The sequence below is a fragment of the Zeus faber genome (assembly GCF_960531495.2).
Source record: "Zeus faber genome assembly, chromosome: 13".
NCBI classification, from domain to species: Eukaryota; Metazoa; Chordata; class Actinopteri; order Zeiformes; family Zeidae; genus Zeus; species Zeus faber.
The window spans coordinates 5,311,963-5,333,342 of NC_137198.1; the positions used below are offsets into that span (position 1 = coordinate 5,311,963).

At 48.9% G+C, this 21,380-nt stretch overlaps 1 protein-coding gene across 3 annotated transcripts in view; it reads right to left on the bottom strand.

Annotated features, from left to right (window-relative positions):
• Window positions 1-21,380, bottom strand: part of actn1 (actinin, alpha 1) — a 54,398-nt gene that overhangs the window by 23,928 nt on the left and 9,090 nt on the right. For all 3 annotated transcript variants that reach the window (XM_080012447.1, XM_080012446.1, XM_080012448.1), the window contains exons 2-5: window positions 5,645-5,759; window positions 5,123-5,242; window positions 1,537-1,623; window positions 1-30 (exon numbers count right to left, since the gene is read on the bottom strand). The exon at window positions 1-30 is cut by the window's left edge and continues 58 nt beyond it. In XM_080012447.1, coding sequence (XP_079868573.1) covers window positions 1-30; window positions 1,537-1,623; window positions 5,123-5,242; window positions 5,645-5,759 — 352 coding nt within the window. The remainder of the gene's footprint in view (window positions 31-1,536; window positions 1,624-5,122; window positions 5,243-5,644; window positions 5,760-21,380) is intronic.

Below are 21,380 nucleotides of genomic sequence, written 5' to 3' on the forward strand. Positions count from 1 at the left end.
ACAGCAGCAGACCCTCCTTGGCTGAGGTCTCTGTGGTTGGACAAGAAAGCATCACAGTGAGATTGTGGCTATCCATCCATCCATCTATCTATTCATCTAACCATCCATCCATCTTACTAACCATCCATCTATCTATCTATCTACTGTATCTATCCATCCATCCACCCATCTATCTATCCAACCATCCATCTATCTAACCATCCATCTATCTATCTATCTATCCATCCATCCATCCATCTATCATCCATCCATCTACCCAACCATCTATCCATCCAACCATCCATGTATCTGGGCTGATTCACCACTCATGAGTGTAATCCCCATGTAGGTGGATTAAACCCTCAGGTGTTTTCAAGGTAAAACTCTGTGTTGTGGTGTGGGACTCCTTTGTTTCCAGTGGATGAACGCAGCGAGATGGTTCATAAATCTGCAGAGGTTTTACAACACCACGGAGGAGGCTGATCCCTGCTCACATTCCAACTGGATTACAGTGCGAGTACATTCTTTAAGTCAAACGAGGAGAGAACCACACCGCAGTCAGTTCGGGGGCATTCTACGGCGGATTCCTATTCAAATTAGGAAAGGCTCTCCAGTCTGTGTCCAGGATTTCCCGGGATCGATGACGTGCCTGACAAACGTCTTTATCCACAGAGCTTTTCGGTTTGCCCAAGAAGGCGGTGTGCGGCACTTCCTCTCAATTAGTGACTTAATGAGGAAAGTGTGTAAATGTTAGCAGAAACGCACGGTAGCGCTGTAGAGAAGACCACCCAGGGCCGAGACCGGAGTTTATCGAGGTTGAGTCAAGTCTGAGTCTTTAAAGGGACACTCCAGGTTTTTTTTGGGGGGAACTTTGCTTGTTATCCGTCCTACCCAGATTCAGATCAAGTCGATACTAATTTGGTTTTGTGATTATCCGTTGTACACTACCTGTGAAACTCAATGCGCTGGCGCTGTAGGGTTGCCAGCTCAGCATTGCGGTTTGAACCTGGCAACCCCTCACTCACTTGAAGCAGCGACTTCACAGATGATAATCGTGGACGGAAACAGTGGTTATGTGTAAAGAAAAAAGTTCAAACTGAATTTATCTTGTTTTTATTTTTCCTTGTCATAAAGACACAAGATACTGCATATCATGCTACTCTTAGTAACTGAGATTTTGAGATGCTGGGAATTGTATTTTCCTACTTCCACAGGAGCTAGGCTAGCTGATCCCATCTGCCGCCTGGCATTAAGCGAACCCAGTTAGCATGCAGCCCGTGAAAATGTCAGTTCCGGGCACAGGCGGGTGAAATTGGGATTGACATTCTTGTCTGAGTCCGGGTAGATAGAATAGAGGATGGAAAAAAAGAGGTGCCGAAAGTTGGGTAAAAAAATAAACCTGACACAATGGAAACGCTTTCCATGGCGGCACTTATCATAGTCTGGCTACATAGTAGGGCTCAAAATTTGACTGCACTCTCTTCCTGGGGCTTTTTGCATCAGAATATTGATGAGAAATTGCAGCTGGAGACTGGTCGAGGGAGACATGGACGGTACCTTCAACAGAAATGTCCTGGATGGCGAAGCGCAGGATGATGGTCCAGATCATTCCCAGGGTCATCTTCGCGTTCCCGTCCACGATCTCTGCAACGGGGAGAGGGAAACACGCTTTTGGTAAATGTGACTTAATGGGGTGGTAGCTCAGGCGGTAGAGCTGGTGGTCTAGTGATCTAAAGGTTGCTGGTTGGATCCCAGGCTCCTCCTGCTAGCATGCTGTAGTGTCCTTGAGCAAGACACTTAACCCCTAATTGCTCCTGATGGCTGCGTCCGTCGGTGTTTGAACAATTGTAAGTCGCTTTGGATAAAAGCGTCTGCTAAATGACTAAATGTAAATGTTAATACGAGAGTAAGGCCAACGGCGTAGCAGGTGACGACTATCCACCGTCAACGTGACAAGCGGCCCATAACAAGGAAAAACCCAAAACCAGCCCTCCAGAGTGGATGACGAATGTGCCACGCACCGACACAAGCATAATATTTACAACCTGGTGTCCATGTTATTAATGGCTTGTACTTTACTTACAGTACATGTTACTGTACATACAGTGCATGCTATTTAAAATAGAAAACCGCATTTCCTTTAACGCGTTTTTAATTGATTTAACTTAGTCTATACATTTCTACGCAATTATTTAGAAAATGTGCATTATTATTATTATCATTATTATAATAATTATTGTTATTATATGTGTTATTATATATATATATATATATATATATATATATATATATTCGATCCCCGGTTCCTGCTGGCAGCATGTCGAAGTGTCCTTGAGCAAGACACTGAACCCTTACGTGCTCTTGATGAGCTGGTGTGCACCTTGCACGGATGCTGCTGCCGTCGATGGATGAATGTATGTGTAATTGGGTGAATGTGAGGCGTGCACTGTAAAGCGCTTTGAGTGGTCACAAGACTAGAAAAGTCTCAACCAACCAGCCCCCATGACCGCCATTGCTTTGTGTAATATTTAAATGCACTGTTCCGAATGAATTTGACAGTTTGTCTATTGTTTCCCTTTTAATTTTTTTTTAATAAATGTATATAAAAACAAAGGGCAAAGGAAAAGTATCAGAACAAAAGTCATGTTCATGCATTCAGGCTTTGGGGTTTCAAGCTCTCGGATTCCATTGAATTAAAACACATGAGCCGCTCTGTGTCACATTTCCAAGGACCGTTAAGTCACAAAAAGAACCAGACACTTCCCAGCCTGGTGATTCACACGGGAGTGAGTCAGCGCCAGCTCCCGTTGAAGCAAATGTCCAGTGACTCGATCACTTGAGCCTCAGCCCGTTAGGTTTCTGTCAGGAGCTTGTCTGGAATCGGGGGTTTTGTGAATAAACTGTCTGCGTCCAGTCCTCTCAAAATCCAATTCAGTTCACTTCCATTCAACCTTATCGTCAATATACTGCACTGGATTGCACTTTTATAACAAGAAGTGATCTTGTCAACTGTTGTTGCTGCAAATAGAGAGAAAAGAAAGGAGCAGGGTACAAGGTAAAAAAGTGTATATAAAAATAAATATTTTTTATAATAATAGTAAAAATAAAAACGAATATATATATATATATATATACACACACACACACACACACGCAATAAAAAACACAACTACATAAAATACATTTAAAATACAATGCAATAAAAATACAGTAGGCCAATACATATAGTAAATTAAAATATAAAAATATATACATTAAAAAAATATATATATATATATATGACAATTTTGTCTAAAAGTATAAAGATACAATTTTCCAGACATGGATGAAAGAGTATAGTGCAACTTCCTAACAGATGAGTCAGTCCAAGTACAAACACATACTGTGTATAATTTAGGATAAGCTGCAGAGACACGGACCATCTCCGCACGCGGCGGTCAGAGGCACGGCCGGTCGGACGGCCAGACACATGGCGTGTGTCCTCGCGATGTCGCCGATAATAAAACCCGCCCAGGGAGCCTGTTTGCACGCCTTCACTAATCATTTGTTTCTTCCTCTAATCCAATAAGGCGGCGGAGCCTCTCGACCGTGACGGGCATATCTGGACCAAACGTCAGCTGTCCGTGCGTCTGGCGAGGTGAACGAGAGGGAGAGAGAGGGCTGGGAGTGAATTACAAGACTTGACGGAAGGAAGGGAAAGAGAGAGAAGAGGGAAGGAAAGAGAAAAGAGCCTTTCTTGGACGGCAGGGTGAAAACCTGGTCCGGAGGTACGACCCCGTTTCAGATTAGCCCCGATAAACATGACTGATCGACCTGGGGGGAGGAACTCAAATCCGGTTAATTCCATCTGAGACGACAGCCACCGCCGCCGCCCGCCACCCACCCCCTTCCACGCTCCACACGCTCCAGCCCCCGAAACACCTCCTAACGTGCCGCATGGCCCCACGTGGCCTAACCCCCCCTCCCTCCACCACCTCCACCTTCCCATCATCCATCCATCCATCCATCCATCCATCCATCCATCAGAGCCAGAGCAGCAAGGAGGCCGGGCAGCAGGGCCGCGCGTCCAGGAGGGGATTCCAACGGACTAATCCGTCTGGAATGCCGGCCTGGCTTGGGCCTCCTTTATACTTGATACTGGACGCCGTACGTGAGCGCAAAGGAGCAGAAGAAGCTTCTACAGAAGTGGAAATTCGAGCAGGGTTTATCTCACTCGCTCCGTTTCCGACAGTGACTCTGTTTAAATATGTGAAAATGGAAATCTTATAAGCTAGCAGGGTAAAGGTTAAGGGCTGTGCTGCAAATCAAATAAAGTGACGATAAGTTCTGTGTTTGGGTTGAGAGGAGGACACGCCGACACAGGACGTTTTCAAATAAATGTGGAGACTAGGCAGTTGGACACATGAAAGTTAAAGCACAGGGAGGTAGCTGGGTCATATCGATAGATACCCCATAGGGCAGAGAATAACCTTTTTAGGTCAGCGCGGCAGGGAAGCCTGGGGACTGGGGGTGGGGGTGGAGGTGGGGGTGGGGGTGGGGGTTGATCCCCCTGTGCATTTTAACCTGGATTTAACAATCTGGATCTTTTCGCTCGTAAAAGCAAGCCTCCCAAATCAAATGAAACACATGTGTGCGCACAGAAACACAACAACCTGCCCCTCCCCCGGTGAGGAGGAAATTCAGTGCATGTGTAAATGCAATGTGTGTGCACGAACGACGCGTTCACTCTCTGACGGGGACGGAGGGACGGCCCCGGCTGGTTTGCGCTGAGCAAACGAGGGGGCCTCGCGCCGGGAGGGACCGCCGCTCCTGCAAATCTCGGAAAAGGCTGCGCGAAGCACCTGCTCCGTCGGAGCCGTCTGGAGCGAGCAGCTCATTAGGCTGCACAGTGGCCAGCGCCACTGCCATGGCAACAAGTGGACGAGCAATTGAGAGAGGGAGAGAGAGAGAGAGAGTACACATCTCACACACAAGTGTTTACCATGGGACGGCCGCTGACAAGGCTCCTACGGATTTACTTGAAGATCAGAATTAAAACTGACGGCCCGTGAACCCAGAGAAGTTCGGCGGTCGAACAACAGAGTGACGTGGCCACAGCCGTCACCCTTTGGCGCCGCGAGAGCGCGGGTCGCTGATCACCCACCCTCTGCTCCGATGGAAACCAGCTTCACTCCTTTGCCGGCGATGAAGTCCAGCGCTTTGTTGACATTGGAGATCTTGTGGACTCTCATCTTGCCTCTCTCCGGTTTGGCCAAGCGCTCGCCTGGACAGAAAGCAGACGCGCACCGGGGAGTTAGGCATTTGTTGTTGCCATCGAACAGATGAACTCAAAGGTTTTTGTTGGAAAGTTAGTAAGTGCAAAGAAAACCACAGATACGATGGCTGATTCATGGGGTTCAACTTGGTGTTAGTCCTACTCCTACTCCTGTCCACCTCCACATCAGTGACCCAAGAATACTGTATACTGTAATGTCCACTGCAACAATTAAAAAAGAAAAAAGAAAAATCTGATTTCTTTATCGAAAACCCATTTTCTAAGAATCATATCATATCTGAATAAGTGACTAGTTCACCACGTCTCCCCTAAGGACAGATATCTGGATCCAACCCGTGAAGGAGTGGGATTGCGGCGCTAACCGCGGGCCAGCGCTCCGGGGCTCCTCACCTGAGATGACCTCCAGCAGCAGCATGAGCTTCAGCCCGTCCCGGAAGTCCTCCTCGATGTTCTCGATCTGCGTGCCGGCTTTCCTGAGGTGGGAGTTGCACCAAGCTGTGAATGTCTAGAAAAAAAAAAAAAGGGGGCGGCGACAAAGAGAGGAATGTTAATAAGGATATAAAGTCAAGACTCCAGGGCAGGAATTTGTCTGCACAGGCCACGGATCCAGGGCTGCTGCTACAATCATATCAATCTTAAGCTGCTTTCACACGTGCACTGCAACCCCAAAATTATCAGGACATTAACTGGAGGTGCTGTATGTGTGAACGCAAATGTCCGAATCATTTGACCCGGACTTTACCCGGCCAGCACCCTAGTACCAATTCTGCGTAATGTCTGACTGAGCGGTATGTGTGAACAGAGCAGGCGATTGTCCGGATCATTCGTAGCGAGCGTGTGGGCGTGTCGAGTGGGCCGCTTTCTACTGCTTTCTGCTCTCCTTTATATTCCTTTCTGCTCTCACGTTTATATAACGTCCAAATACGTGGCAAAAAAAAGATGAGTCCGTAGCCTCGTCGGCCATCTTGTGTGTGCGCCGTAAAACTCCGCCGCGTCATTGCGTCACGTCCTGCCTCCTGCACGCTCTACCCAGGCCCCGCCCCTCGTCTAAACCAAACAGATTATTTCCAGGTGGCGTAAACGCGTCTGACATGGACAATCTCTGGGGTTTTTTTGCCACACATGTGAAAGGGAATGTCCAGAGTGCATGTGTGAATGCAGCTCAACTCTGCAAAGAAGGAACCAGGATGATGGACAGACAGGTTTTTATTTTATTTATTTATTTTTTTTACGTCCCTCTTTGACCTCCACACTGGCAGGAGTCTGGTATCCCCAGCTGGCACGCTGCCAAGTTAATGTACAGCGTGCTTCCACTCTGAGCTTCCACCGTGGACGGTTTCATCCTCAGCGCTGGCATGTCAGCGCGCTAAGAGAAAACAGCTGTGCGGTTCCTCAGCCGCCCAACAGGAGCTGGCATGAGCTGTGGGCCCGCCGCGCACCCCGCTGCCATCACCTCTTTATGGGAGCCTGGGTTAATTGCAGCCAGGGCCCCGAACGTCAGGCTGAGCGCTGCAGGAGGACCTGCAGGAGCCGGGCCAGGGCTTCATGAAAGCCGGCACTGTCTCGCTCCGGCCTGCCTTCCACTACAGGGCAACAAAAGCCACTTGAAAGTCACTGGAAAAGCTGCTCTGGTGGAGGACTGGTGGAACGTCCACGATGAGCTCACCCTTTAAATAGAGTGGCACACGGTTTATAGAGCTATCAATAAACTGGAGCCGGCAAGTGCCAATTTTCAGATGTGTGAGAGTTTACCACATCGCATGTGGTGGAGCTCGCAAGAGAGGAGCTAACCAATGGAAACAAATCTCGGGGGAAACCCTGTGGACGGTGTAGCAACTGTGGAAGATGTGGAACATCAATGGAGAGGGGCAGATTATATGGTGTTTTATATGCGAAGAGGCAAAGTGACAGAGAGAGGCCTGCGCTGAAGATTGATTTGCTCTGAAAATATCCAGGAAACGCTGCAGTTAAATAATGGTCTCACTAGGATGCGGCCAAATTTAAAACATTAAAAACAGCTGGGACGTCAGCGTAAAAATAAGATATAAAATACAGAGAAAATCTCGTTTTAGGCATGTGCGTAAGCTATATATTATAAAGACTCCATCCAGAGGACATCAGGGAGGCCTTTCCTCATTGTACCTTCTTCAGGGTTTATGTTAAATATCAAACGGGGGAAGGGAGGACGTCCAGCTGGCTTTGGGCGCTGGGACACACGCTGATTCTGTTTTCCAGTCTTGTTTAATTGCACTGTTCATAATAAAACCCAAACAATGTCTTGAGAAAAGGGAAAAAAAAAAAAAGAACCTTTTTTTTTTTTTTCGTTTTACCTCGCGAAGAAAATGTCAGAAGGGCTCCGGAGTCAGAAAGGGCAAGTTGGAGTGAGTAACCGCTGATGTTCACGGTAGGAATGCCAGCTTGTTAAACGGGACGGAGGAGGCGGGCGGGTGGGGTTGTTCTGGGCAGGGCAACAAGCCTCCTCCGGGAGGAGGGGGGAAATTAGCGAAAACCTCCCGTGGATCCGCCGACCCACTGGTTAACTCAGGAGCTTGGCATGATCTGCCGCGCGGCCCGGCTGGCGGCCACCTGCACAGCACATGACCAACCCACGACGGCGGCATGTTTCTATTTCAGGAGAAGATTTAGCCGTTGCCCTCTATTTAGGTGTGTTCCCAGCGCATTTAATTAGCGGGAAGGGATGGAGTAAAGGGTCGGGCGACATATCGATCTGCTCGTCATGATGGGAAGTGGTGCTGTTCCCCTCTTCAACGTGACAATGAAATGTTAGAGACTGAGCGGCTGATTGGTTTGCTTTGCCACTAAGATGTTTTATCTGTTTTTAAACGGGCGTCCTCTGTTTTTCCGAAGGGGGAGGTCCCGCTCCTCTACTGTGTGCTCCATAAAAAGCACTTCACGACTAATTAGAAGTGCCCCGTGTTCAGCGACGCCCTCCGCTCGGACGCTCGGACGCTCCTCCGCCTGACGCATGTCCAAAGAGGCGGCTGGCATTCCCGCCAAAGCGGCCGCCGGATCGGCGTGACGGGGGAAAATTGACTTTCAATCCGCTCGTGGCTCCCATTCACGTCCACCTCCGGGTCCTCAGCCGGCGTGAGGGACATCTGGTAAATATGATGCGATGGACTATTTACCCGGAGCGTTTATTCTGGCTCTGAGTTTCCCGCTGGCGGGAAAAGGGTTGAGGTTCGCCACGGGAGTTGAGGGATGGAGGAGCTTCAGCCGGTACGGGGGAGGCACACCACCTTGAGTTAAGCCGTTTGAGCACAAACAAAGAGGTCGCGCTGCATCTGCCGTCCCCTTCGCCCTTGGAGCCCGTAGGCGCCGAGCCTCTGCGTCTCCCGGGGCGGATTTCTGCCCATTGCGGTAATTGCCAATTACAGCGCCCCTTTGGATGAGCTGGTCTGTTTCTCCGCCAGAGCAAAGGCAGCCGGACGAAGCGCGCGCGAGCGGGAGCGGGAGCACCCGGCGGGTCGTAAATACACAGGGTCTCTCGTCTGCCTTGCATTTCCCCGTCTCAGCACCGGTGAGGTGGATTTGGCTGTTAAAAAAAAATAAAATAAAAAAAAGGCTGCAAGGGTCAAGAGCGGGAGGAATCCGGGGCCTGCTTTGCATCAAGACCCCGGGGGCCGGCTGCCAGTCTGTGTCGTCGCCCGGAGCATTTCTTCCACGGCCCCCCCGCGGGGTTGTAGCGCCGCCGGCACTGTGGAACGAAACGGCAAGACGGTATTGTATCCCGCCAAGGGATGCGACGCCATGAAACGGTGATGACCAACCGTCAGAACGCTGGGATAACCAAATAAGGATTGTGCCATTATAACTGCTGCCCAATATTTTTTGTGTATTTTTGGCACGAATAGAACATCTCAGATAAAATCTCTAGAATAGTTTTCCGCTTCGGTTGAGATAAAAAGTGAAAAAAAAAAAATCTCTCTCTCTCTCCCTCCCTCTCTCCCTCTCTCTCCCTCTCTCTCTCTCTCTCTCTCTCTCTCTCTCTCTCTCTCCCCCCCTCTCTCTCTCCCTCTCCCTCTCCCTCCCTCTCCCTCTCCCTCCCTCTCCCTCTCTCTCCCTCTCTCTCCCTCTCTCTCCCTCTCTCTCCCTCTCCCTCTCTCTCCCTCTCTCTCTCTCTCCCTCTCTCCCTCTCTCTCTCCCTCTCTCTCTCTCTCTCCCCCCCTCTCCCTCCCACATTAATCAACCTTTGGATCGGAAAATATTTCCTGACCCGGTGCCAGTTCCATATTAGCACAATCCTTTCAGTGAAACAAGCCAGCTCATGAGTTCAAGGCTCCCCTCGCGCCGACAAATTTGGAGAGCGGGAGGAAAGGCAGATCTCGTTGGCACGTCGTCCGATACAGGAAAGTGGTTTTCATCGCCGCCGCCAGGCTCTCGGGCCCGGTGCTCCGAGCTCTGGGTACCGGCGAGCGTCTCCTGTCCTGACACAGCCCCGGGAACGAGGGATAAATTACTTTCTGCCCCGCGTAAGAGAACACTCTCTCCGGTGCCTCTTCCAGAATGTTCTTCGGCTCCCCCAGAAGAAAGGGGACGCATGACCATGGGGAGGGCGCCGCCATTCTTCATCAACCAAAACAACCGTGGCGCCCCGCGGCCAGAGCTGTAATGTGAACGGTTGGCCGTCGCTATGAGGGGGAGATCAGGGAGCTCTATGTCTGGCTGCTGGGGTCATTTGTAACCTGTTAAATCTTTCTCTGCTGCCGGGACTCCTGGGGGCCCTGAGAGCGCCGGTGGAAAGCGCTCCCCATGCCAGGAAAGCGGAGCTGCCGGCTACACCAAACCTCCCCCCCCCCCCCCCCGGAGACAAACCCGCACACTCCCGGATGATCCCTCTAACCCCACGGGCGGGTGACGGATCAGCGCGCCGGGCCTGATCCGGCCGTCGGAGAACCCGAGAACGCGACGCATGAATATTCACAGGAAGGCCTGGGCGCGGGGAGGGCGCGGCGTCCAGGCGATGCTCGGGGCCCGGCCGCACTCTAACCACGGAACCGCTGGCCGGCGCCCGGCTATGCTGGAGAGAGTCAAAGCCCTTTTTTTACAAAGTTCAAACTTTTATTTGTCGAGTGAACAGAAATGCAGGGCAATAAAAAGGCAAGAAAGCAGTATTTTCCGAAGGGAAAGTGTTTGGTCCTGGAGGTTTTGCGACAGGAGAATCAATATAGAGGAACAGAGAGTAGAATAATGATGAGAAGATTTTAAATTTCACACGACTTTCTATTCATTTTTTAGTTTTTTTTAAGAAAAGAACCCCGGCCTTCATCAGTGTCAAATTTATCCTATTTGAAAACTGGTCCCAACGTCCCATCAAGGGACTGAGGCCTAGGCAGTGCTGCTGGGGGGCCGGCGACGTGCTGCCCGTCGTGCTGCTGGGGGGCCGGCGACGTGCCCCCCGTCGTGCTCCACTACTTCCTATTTCATAGTTAGGTATAATAACTAGGTATATAAAAACTCGGGATGATCAACAGCTCTTCTTTCAGCCCGATTTTGATGACTAAGTAGTGCACTGTCATAGAGTACCAGCAAGCACAAATAATGACATTTTGAGGGTGTATTTGGTGTATAGGTGTGTATTTGGTGTAGGTATGGAAAAAATTCCCATATGTCAATGAATCCATGCATTATAAATGAACCTCCTACATTATTATGGCCACTTTCATACAGATTTAATAGGTACTACAGTCAACTGCCATATACAAAACATTCTGTATAATGTATGACTATTAATAAATTTGATTAAATAAAGTAGCCATAATCATAACAAATCATACACCATTTCATATTGGTTTTTACCAGTAGGTGATGACGGTGCCGGACCCTCAGCCTCAGAATGGTATCTATGCGCCCTAAGTAGAAGCAATACAAGAGAAGTGGAGTTTCTCTCAACACAGGATGAGCCTCCGTGAACTTGGATAACATACTGGGGGGGGGGGGGTTACTTCTCATTCACTCACAACACACCCCCCCCCCCCCCCCCGCTCGGGTCACAACACTCAGGCGACGTCTAAGCCGCTACTTCAGGAAGCCAGACGGCATCGGACACAGTCGACCTGGGAAATGAAAATGCTGATCAAAGTCTGCCAAATGACTAAATGTAAATGTAAATGTAAAGCACAGGGGGGGGGGAAGTGGAGGACATGAGGGGATGGAGTCTCAAACTGAAATTCCACCTCAGCAGCTGAGTGGGAGGGAGATTTGGGAAGTGGGTGGACAGGAGCAAACCCATAAAACCGTCTTGCCGGAGAGCAGAGTCTCCAGGCCTCTCCAGCGGCGTCATACCTTTGGTCGCGCCAAATCGGGACACAATGGTGCTGGCCTGGAATGAGTCGACGTCTCTGAGGCCGGCGAGGTTCCCAGCGCTGGTTTCGTTCACGCCTTGTCTAGCTCCGCAACCCCCCCCCCACCCCCGTCCCAGTTGTAACTCTGCTCAACTCCCCGGCGCAGCGGTGGTAGAACGAGCCCCGCCCACTTTCACAACGGCCGACTCCCTCTCCGTCCATCCGTCCACCATCTGGCTGTACGGCACAGTACATCATCTCGTCGGGGTCCACCTGGAGCCTCCTGCCGCGGCCCTCCGCCTCGTGAGGATCTTCATCCCCAAAAACCCTGTCACCACGGTCATCCTTCTAAACTTCCCACTGAAGGCTTCGCCGGTGATGACTGTGATCTACATGTTTCCACTACTGATGGCTGCTTCCCAGACAGAGTTCCCTTCTGAGTCTTCAAGCTGAAGAAAGCCCAGAGAGACGCGGCGCGGAGGGGAGGAACGGCTTCCCAGGCTGGAAGTTTGGTCGTAAAACCACTGCAGGGGAGTGCGATGGAGGGGCCGGGAAAAGAAAGACACACACACACACACACACACACACACACACACACACACACACCAAATTGCCAACTCAGCACAGTCATCCCATTACACTTATCTACTGTCCCAGCTGCTGCTTCAGCACACACACACACACACACACACACACACACACACACACACACACACACACACACACAAACAGGAACACACTCGAAAGCATACACATACATATGTATGCATGAAAGTATGTGCACACACTCATACACACAAAGAATAAAATACAAATTAAGTGTAGATACGCTTGTAACGAGACACACACACACACGGCATATGAATAGTTGCACACACGCACACACACACACACACACAGTGTGAATATGCACATATCCACATCCACACAAATGAAAACATTTAGAAATAAATACCATCTCATGCACACGTACAGTACACACCCACACACGCCACCCTGTTTCAGCAGATGCGGCAGTGAGCCTACTGAAATAGTGCACGTTGACAAAGAACAGCATAATGGATTTTACACTTGTGTGGCACACGGCCGGTGTTAATGCATATTCAGTGTGTGTATGTGTGTGTGTGTGTGTCACACAGTAAAGTCAAAGTGTGCTAATGGCTCCTTCCTCAGCCAAGTTTCATCCAACAAAGAGCGTCTCGTCGGTGAAAATGCCGCAGAGCACCTAACACTGGGTGGTTGCTATGACGACTGCAAAAAGCCCAGAGACCTAAAAACAAACATCTTGACAGCACCAGGGCTGTAAACTACGGCTGAAAGATTTTGGAAAATAATCCAATTGCGATTTTTCAGGCCAATATTGTGACTGCAATTAAGCATGTGTTTTTTTTAAGTTCCTTATCTTCTGTATTATTCACTAAACAGAAGTAATAAATCAATCTATAGTATGACCAACACAACATTGGACACAGTCAACATATAAACTGCTCTTTCCTGTCGGCCACGCCTACGTGTTATGATGAAATTGAGATAAATTGATGCATGAATTGATATGAATTACATACCTTTATTGAACTACTGAATAGTAAAAAGAAAAACCTTCAATCACAGTACAATACTGACCGATTGATTTAACTTCAAGTCTTGTAATTGTTCAAATCTGATATTTAACATTCTAAAAAAATGCAGTGTTGCAGCGGAAACGTGTTCTTTCCTATGAAAACGTTGCGCGCATTCGTCCACATACATCCTCTTTGTGCGCCCGAGTGAATGAGCTTTGTCCGAGCTTTGTCTGCTCAGGGACAGCTTCATGCATATTAAAAAAAACAAAATAATGTAAAAAAAAAACAAAAAACAGATGCAGTGTTCTGGGAGAGGCTCCGCAGGGACTCTACAGGTGTTCCCGGGCTGGAGCACCGGGTCTTGCCGGGGGAGGATGGCAGCGCAGAGGTTCAGTTAAAACAATCACTTAATCAAACGGGGGTGGTGAGACAGCCAGGGAGAAAGTGTCCCCATTACGCACAGTTTCGTTCCGCGGGGAGACATAAAGCAAAATAAAAACACACTGTTCTGGCGCCGATGGCGGGACACCCCGTCGCCGGCGTGTGTGTCGCTGGCAGGCGCCTTGTCGGTTCCATCAGAGAGGGAGACAGGTGCGCAAATGGCGACGGAGAACAGTGAACTCATTGTCATGTTCAAGAAACCAGTTTAAGATGATTTGAGCTTTGTGACACGGTGCATTATCCTGCTGGAAGTAGCCATCAGAAGATGGCTGCACTGTGCTCATAAAGGGATGGACATTTCAGCAACAATACTCAGTTACGCTGTGGCCTTTAAACCATGCTCAGTTGGTACTAAGGGACCCAAAGTGTGCCAAGAAAATATCCCCAACACCATTACACCACCACAACCACCACCAGCCTGAACCGTTGATACAATGCAGGATGGATCCATGCTTTCATGTTGTTGACGCCACATTCTGACCCTACCATCTGAACGTGGCAGCTGAAACGGAGGCTCATCAGACCAGGCAACGTTTTTACAATCTTCTATTGTGCATTTTTGGTGAGCATGTGCCAATTGTAGCCTCAGTTTCTTGTTCTTAGCTGACAGGAGCGGCACCCGGTGTGGTCTTCTGCTGTTGTAGCCCATCTGCTTCAAGGTTCCACGTGCTGTGCGTTCAGAGATTTTCTATCGTTTTGAACCAGTCTGCCCTTTCTCCTCTGACCTCTGACATCAACAAGGCATTTTCGTCCACACAACTGCCGCACACTGGATATTTTCTCTCATTCGGACCATTCTCTGTAAACCCTAGAGATGGTTGTGTGTGAAAATCCCAGTAGATCAGCAGTTTCTGAAATACTCAGACCAGCCCGTCTGGCCCCAACAACCATGCCACGTTCAAAATCACTTAAATCCCCTTTCTTCACCATTCTGATGCTCGGTTTGAACTTCAACAAGTCATCCTCACCTTGTCTACATGCCTAAATGCAATGAGTTGCTGCCATGTGATTGGCTGATTAGCTATTTGTGTTACAAGCAATTGAACAGGTGTACCTAATAAAGTGGCCGGTGATTGTAAACACACAGCAAAACACGACTGCCAATTACGTAATTTCATATTCAAATTTCCTGGATCGATGTGATAAAAAAAAAAGCAACATGTTGAAACACTGTGTTATACTGTGCTTTCAACAGACAAGGCACATAAAAATGCATACGCGCTCTAACACCGCGCACTCCGTTGAACACTTTTATCAGCCCATCTTGGAGCACACAAATTGAATGCAAATCCGAGGCCAAATGCTGTTCAAACAGAGCGCGGCCATCAAAGAGGCCACTCAGAGCGACGAGTCATTCAAAAGCCTCCTCGCTCCGCCGGCTCCAAACGGTGCTCTCCCCTTTCCTACGCCTCCACAGGCTGCCGCCCTCAGCCAGGCGGCACCGCAGAATGAGCCTGGGCGTGCCAGGGAGAATTTGATCCTGGGCCGAGTTAAACTCACAAGTGAGGTCTTCAGAGGTCAAAGAAACACGGGCGTACACCCGAGCTTGTGTTCTCCTGAGCCCTTTCGTTTTCTGACATTGCATTTTAATCATGCGATGCCTCGTGTAACATGTATTTTTACCAGGGCTGAGTAAAATAAACCATTGGGCAGAAAGCCTTATGTACCCTGTTTAAACGCAGCAGAAGCAGAGCGATGGGTGTCCTTGTACGTACACAAGCTTGTGCGCTTGCGTATTCATTAAGAAATCTCAGACGGCTTCTCCGTGGAATTCACTTTTACAAGATCGTAAAAAAAACACACACAAAAAAAAAAAAAAAAAAAAAAAAAAAAAAAAAAAAGGTATTTCTTCAAGAGCGACCGGAACAAGAAGCCAGCTTCCTCAGGACTTCACACACACAAAGTGCAGACGACGCCAATTCAAACAGTCTGGGTGATGACTGCGCGACCATTCCCCGAAGCCGTAACGCACCGGTCATGAGTCAGCCTCGTTTTTCAGCGCTCGCCCGCGGCCCAATCTAAACCCAGTACACTTTTCATTGTAGCGGAGCTGCGTTTGAATGCTTGACGGTCGCCTGAGTCAGGTCCACGAAAGTGCTGATCTGGGCGCGGGCCGAGACTGTGCCGCGGCTGCCGAGCGGGGGCCGAGGGAGGTTGGTCAGGGAGAAGCCATGGCAAGCGGCCAGAAATTTTGATTTCTACGTCCGTGCGTTTTACGACGACAACCTCGGCGTTGATGCTCTTCGTGCGCACATTCCGTGACCCTACCAGATCGTCTGCTCCGCACGCGAGTCAAACGGGAGGAAGATACGCTTCTTTCATTTTGACAAATTAAAAAACCTGAAATGAGAGCTGGTTTCTAAGGAGAGAGGCGCAGATCTTCTCCACCGCCCATATAAGGGCAGGGAGCGCTGGAGAGGCACGTCCTCAGACCGCCCGCGGCGGTGGCCTCTCGGCCCGCACTGGCCTCCATCTACGTTCGTGTTCTTACGGTTCCTTCCTCAGTCTTTAACCGTCGCACTCTGTTCACGCGGTGTCCACGCCTGCAGAGCGAGATGTGGACACGTCTGTTCCTTCTCATATAAGTCGTCGGATCGTCTCAATCACAAATCTTCTAGTCAGGGAATAACAAAAGGCAAAATATTTAACAGGTCATTTGGGCCTTAACTTCAAAGATTAACTCCAATCAACGGATGAATTAATAGAGATAAGAAAGGGGGAATGGTAGCTCAGGAGGTAGAGCTGGTGGTCGAGTAATCTAACGGTTGCTGGTTCGATCCCTGGCTCCTCCTGCTAGCATGCTGTAGTGTCCTTGAGCAAGACACTCAACCCCTAATTGCTCCTGATGGCTGCATCCATCGGTGCTTGAATAATTGTAAGTCGCGTTGGATAAAAGCGTCTGCTAAATGACTAAATGTAAAATGTAAATGTAGAAACAACTCAGGCTGGAAGGCCTTTTATACAAATATTGGGCCTAGTTTGATAAATTATGGTTATAAAACATATTCTAACACCTATCCTCCCAAAGGACTCCTGGACCAGCCGACTATTTTAACACGTCCCTGCGGAGGTGCAAACAAACGGGATGGGAAAACAGAGAGAACATATCGAGGGGACGTGGAAAAGTGGTCGTTACGACTCCTGGTAACTGAAAGGTGTCAGACATGCGTAGTGGAACAAGCGTTCCAGTGTAACCGGGCGGGGATTGTACAGTGTGCTCTCTCTTTATAAAACTATGAGCATGTGGTTGGAGAACACTGTTCAAAATAAACTGCAGGCACGGTCCCGTTGTGCTGAAGTTGTAAAAAGCACAATACAAAGCTGATTATTTCATGTCTAAAATGTCATCTGCTTAATTTCCTTGATTGACCAAGTCATTTGTTTGTTAAGTTTGGGCCGTATAAACTAGAGAGTCAAACACTGTGCTGCTCCTGGTGAAACTGAAGCAGATGCAGACATCCCTCAAAGCCCGCACGGCCACGCACACGCACACGCACACACCACCAGCATCTGCCACCTGCCAGCACTTCTCTTTTCCGCCCTCTTGATGCCGGCTGACGGAGGGCTCTCCAACACATTGATGCACCAACGAGCATGAGGCCTCCTTGAGGGGTGTGTGTGTGTGTGTGTATAAATGTATGTGTGTGTGTATATATGTATATGTGTGTGTGTATATATGTATATGTGTGTGTGTGTATATATGTATATGTGTGTGTGTGTGTGTGTGTGTGTGTGTGTGTGTATATATGTGTGTGTGTGTATATATGTGTGTGTGTGTGTGTGTGTGTGTGCGTGCGTGCGTGCGTGCGTGCGTGCGTGCGTGCGTGCGTGCGTGCGTGCGTGCGTGCATGCATGTGCGCGCGCGCGATGTGGCCAAAATGTAACGCGATCCACTGCAAGGAACTTGGCCGCTGCTGCTGGTTCTCATCACAAATTAAGTCAAACTGGAAGTTTGTGGGAAAAGCAAATCAGTGGAGAGAGCCTTTTATGGCAAAATGAAGGAGCGTCATTGGCCGCTGCTGCAGCAGAGCTCCCATTGGCGAGGAGAGTGATTGTGTGAGCGTGACGGCATTTGCCTGCAGGGACTGTGTTCTAGCTGACCACAACTGCCAGTACACCGGACAATCAATAGCGGAGAACTGATTGAAATTCAAACGATCAATACTTGTCCCACTTTATGAAAATGAGGATGTGCAGCAAAACAACGAGCCTTCATGCCAGCAGAGTGCCCGCGTGCATGTCGATGGCCACGTGACACTGCCCCGCCTCTTCCCTCGCTCATGTGAATATCACTTGCTGCCGTCGTCTCCGCCCTGAGGCTCCACCCCTCCCGACCGCCGAGGATCAAGGTTTTTAAAAGGTCCTTCTAACCCGTCACGCTCATCCAACGCCGCTTTGGATGGAGAAGTCAAACAATCAGCGTGAGCGACGGTGTTAATATCATGGCTGACAGAGACGGTGCAGCCCAGCGTACGGCGATAACACTTTGCACCGTCAGTCGATCAACGTCCACCCCCGTGGACGGGAGAAACAACAAGAGTAAAAAGTGTAAAAAGCTGGTCCCTGACTTCAAGACGCTGTTTTCCTCCATCCAAATCAAGTCACGACCGATTGCTATAATTCAATATTGTCATTTGTTGCCTTTCAGTGGCATTGTGTCTCTATGGAATTGAGATATCGTATTTTTTCACACAGTTTCCTTCTGTAAAGCCCCTTTCCCACATGGAACCCGTAACATTGCTGGATAAAAAAAAGAATTTGGCAAAGGCAGTAGGTAGTCATTCCCACGTTGGCCTCCTTAATGGAAAAGTTCCGTACGGAGTCTATTCCTACTTAGATGACTGTTACCGGGTAAATGACATAATGCTTGCGCGAGCTCTGTCTAATATCACACAAGACTAGACAACTAACCCTATAACCCAAACGTCATAACCCTAACGTTATAATCTGAACGTTATAACCCCAATGTCATAACCCAGAACCAATGTTATTAAAGCAGCGTGATCATTTTCAACCTGTCCTACACCCTCTGCCTCCGGAGAATGAACGTTCTCCACCTGTTCTGCCTCTCCCTGTCCGCTCGCTCCCTCCGCTCTGCTGCAGACAAGCGAAGCAAGCGAAGCAAGCGAAGCAAGCGAAGCGCCGATGTCCTCGCCTAACTGTTAAAGCCAAGTCCAGGGTCTGAGGGGCATTTTTAAAAAGTAAAATAATAAATCTAATCCGACTCCCATTTTTCTGAAGTTTTTTTTCTCCTTCCCGAATATGCAATATTATTTAAAATATTTGTACGAGATAAATATTCGTAAAAACCCACTATTTATGCTTTGTTTGGATTTGGCTCCACCCCTACTTGACGACAATGTTACTGCTTCCATTCCCACACACTTGCCGTACCAGCATTTCCCGGAAATGATACAAGGTCGAGAGTGGAGACATTTACGGAGCATCGAGACCAGCTCCCGTTCCCACATGACGCCAACACGGAACATTGCCGGTACATTCACGTCTTTCGGTGCAAGTGGGAAAGGGGCTTAACTGAACGAGGAGAAGATGTGACCAGACAATATTGACCATCTTTTTCAGAAGTCAGATAAAATGAAAAACCATCACACTTCAAGTTGCCTCCTAGTTCAATCGAAGGACTGCTGTTTAATGTTGAACTCACAAGCAGACATCAGGATTTGCATTCCAAGTATCCCAGTGATGACTGTGACCAGAACTTCTCCCATGATGCCCAGGTTGGTTTGAAACCATCTTCCCAGTGACAGACTTTAGGGAAGAGTCCCACAGGGGTGAGTTGGGCGTCAGGTGTCAGCCTCAGGTGTCCTAACAGGATGACATCCATCTGATGCCTCGCAGGTCCGGGCCGCTGGGCCGCGATCAATAATTGACCACAAACGAGTCGATAATGTCACAAAGGATGGGCTCCCAAACACACTCCCCTTGTGCTCAGACCTGAAAGCCTCTCTGTGTTTGATTCTTAGTCCCTCTCTCTCACCCCGCCTGCAGGGCTGCAGAGAGGGAAGGCATGCCGGCTGCTACCTGCTTCTCCAGGGTATCTGTTTACTCGCAGCTTCTCTCACTGACATCACGAGACGCATCGCAGCTGTTTGAGCTTCCTGCGGCATCCACGTCCGACCCCGTTTTGGATCCAGGTACGGGACTCACAAAAAAAAAAGAAAAAGAAAAAAAAAAAGCCACACAAGGCGGAAGAAAGGTCATCCACGTCGAACACTCCCGTCTGGGTTGTTGTCGCAACGTTTCAGACCTTCATCGGGCTCCAAGGCTTGACCACGGCAGATGTGACATACTGTACATACCGTGAGACCTTGTTACACTGCTGACGAAACAGTGAAAGTAAAATCATGTGAGCCAGGACACGCTGCTGACCTCATCGACAATAATGTCATGATGCAGAGTCAAAAGAAACACAAAGAACGGGGAAACAAACAGTGCAAATGTTGACAATTCATTAAAAGGGGCGGGCCCAGGGAGCAGCTGTTCCCATGTGAGGGCCAATGGCGGCGTCAAATAAGTAGTTATTAAAACGGCAAACAGAGGCTCCGGCTTTACGCAAGAACGTATAATAACAATCATCACAGGGAATAGATAGATATCACAGGACCGTCTTGCCTTCGAACTTCCACGTTCAAGGCTCCAACTGGGGTTAAGAGTGGATCCTGTCCAGTCGCCGCTTCTTGCAGAAAAGAACCCCCTGCGCACTCCCCTTTTTAATTTCAGTGTTTAACTGTCCTTCACAGGCATAAAGGGCTCAGATCTCCTCACAAAATCAGACGACAAACTATGTATGACAATCTAGTTTTTTTTAGTCTATTTTACATTTACTTTCTTGTCCGACGCGTGAGCGCAATTTGACCAAGAGGTGACGGCAATGAAAGATAGTAATCGATCACACTGAATTCTCAGGCGTCCTCGGACTGACGTCTCTTCCAGACACAGGTACAGAATACAGAGTAGTACAGAATACAGTGTAGCACAGAATACAGTGTAGCACAGAATACAGTGTTGCACAGTACGGTGCAGTGCCGACCCCTTGGTTTAAATTAAGGACTGCACAGCAAGGACACACACACACACACAGACACACAGACACACAGACACACACACACATATATATAAGACCGTTCACGTGTGATTTGATTAATAGCATTAGTCCAGGAAAGAACAGACTACATCCTTTCCATGTGGTGCTGGAACATTCCTTGCAAACATGCAGACGGATTGCCTATTAAAAAAAAAAAAAAAAACATCTTTCTGAGCCAAAGGGGTCGTCCAATATTGAAGACATGTGACCGTGACTTTTTAGCGGTTCCAGACGTAGCCGTAGCCGCTGCTTTCTGCTTTGCGAGGCTTAACGTCGCTCTGCGCTCTCTGCCCAACAGGAAGTCCACCCTGACCCCGAATCCCATGGTGGATGTGGAATTCACACGGCTCTGGGGTCCGGGGGGGGTCTCAGCCACCGGGCTGCATATTTAATCCCCGGCGAAGGCCCTCTGCAAAACGGACCGCTGTGCATTTGATTTAGGGAAAGCGATCAAAACGTTTCCCTCGAGTCCATGAAGCTTACTAGTTAGAATTTACTGCGCAACTGGCCCTTGAAAATAGTTTTAATCACCTGTAACCGAGTGCTTGGAAACCGTTCGGAAAGTCATCACACCTACGACAGGAGCGCCAGGCTGAGAGAATAAACAATGCGTGAATCTTCATTGAGGCCAGGGCATTTGGGAGCCGCTCGGATAACGACGTGCGGTGCGTTCTAAAAAAAACCCCAAAAAAAACAAAAAAACAGGCAGAGTA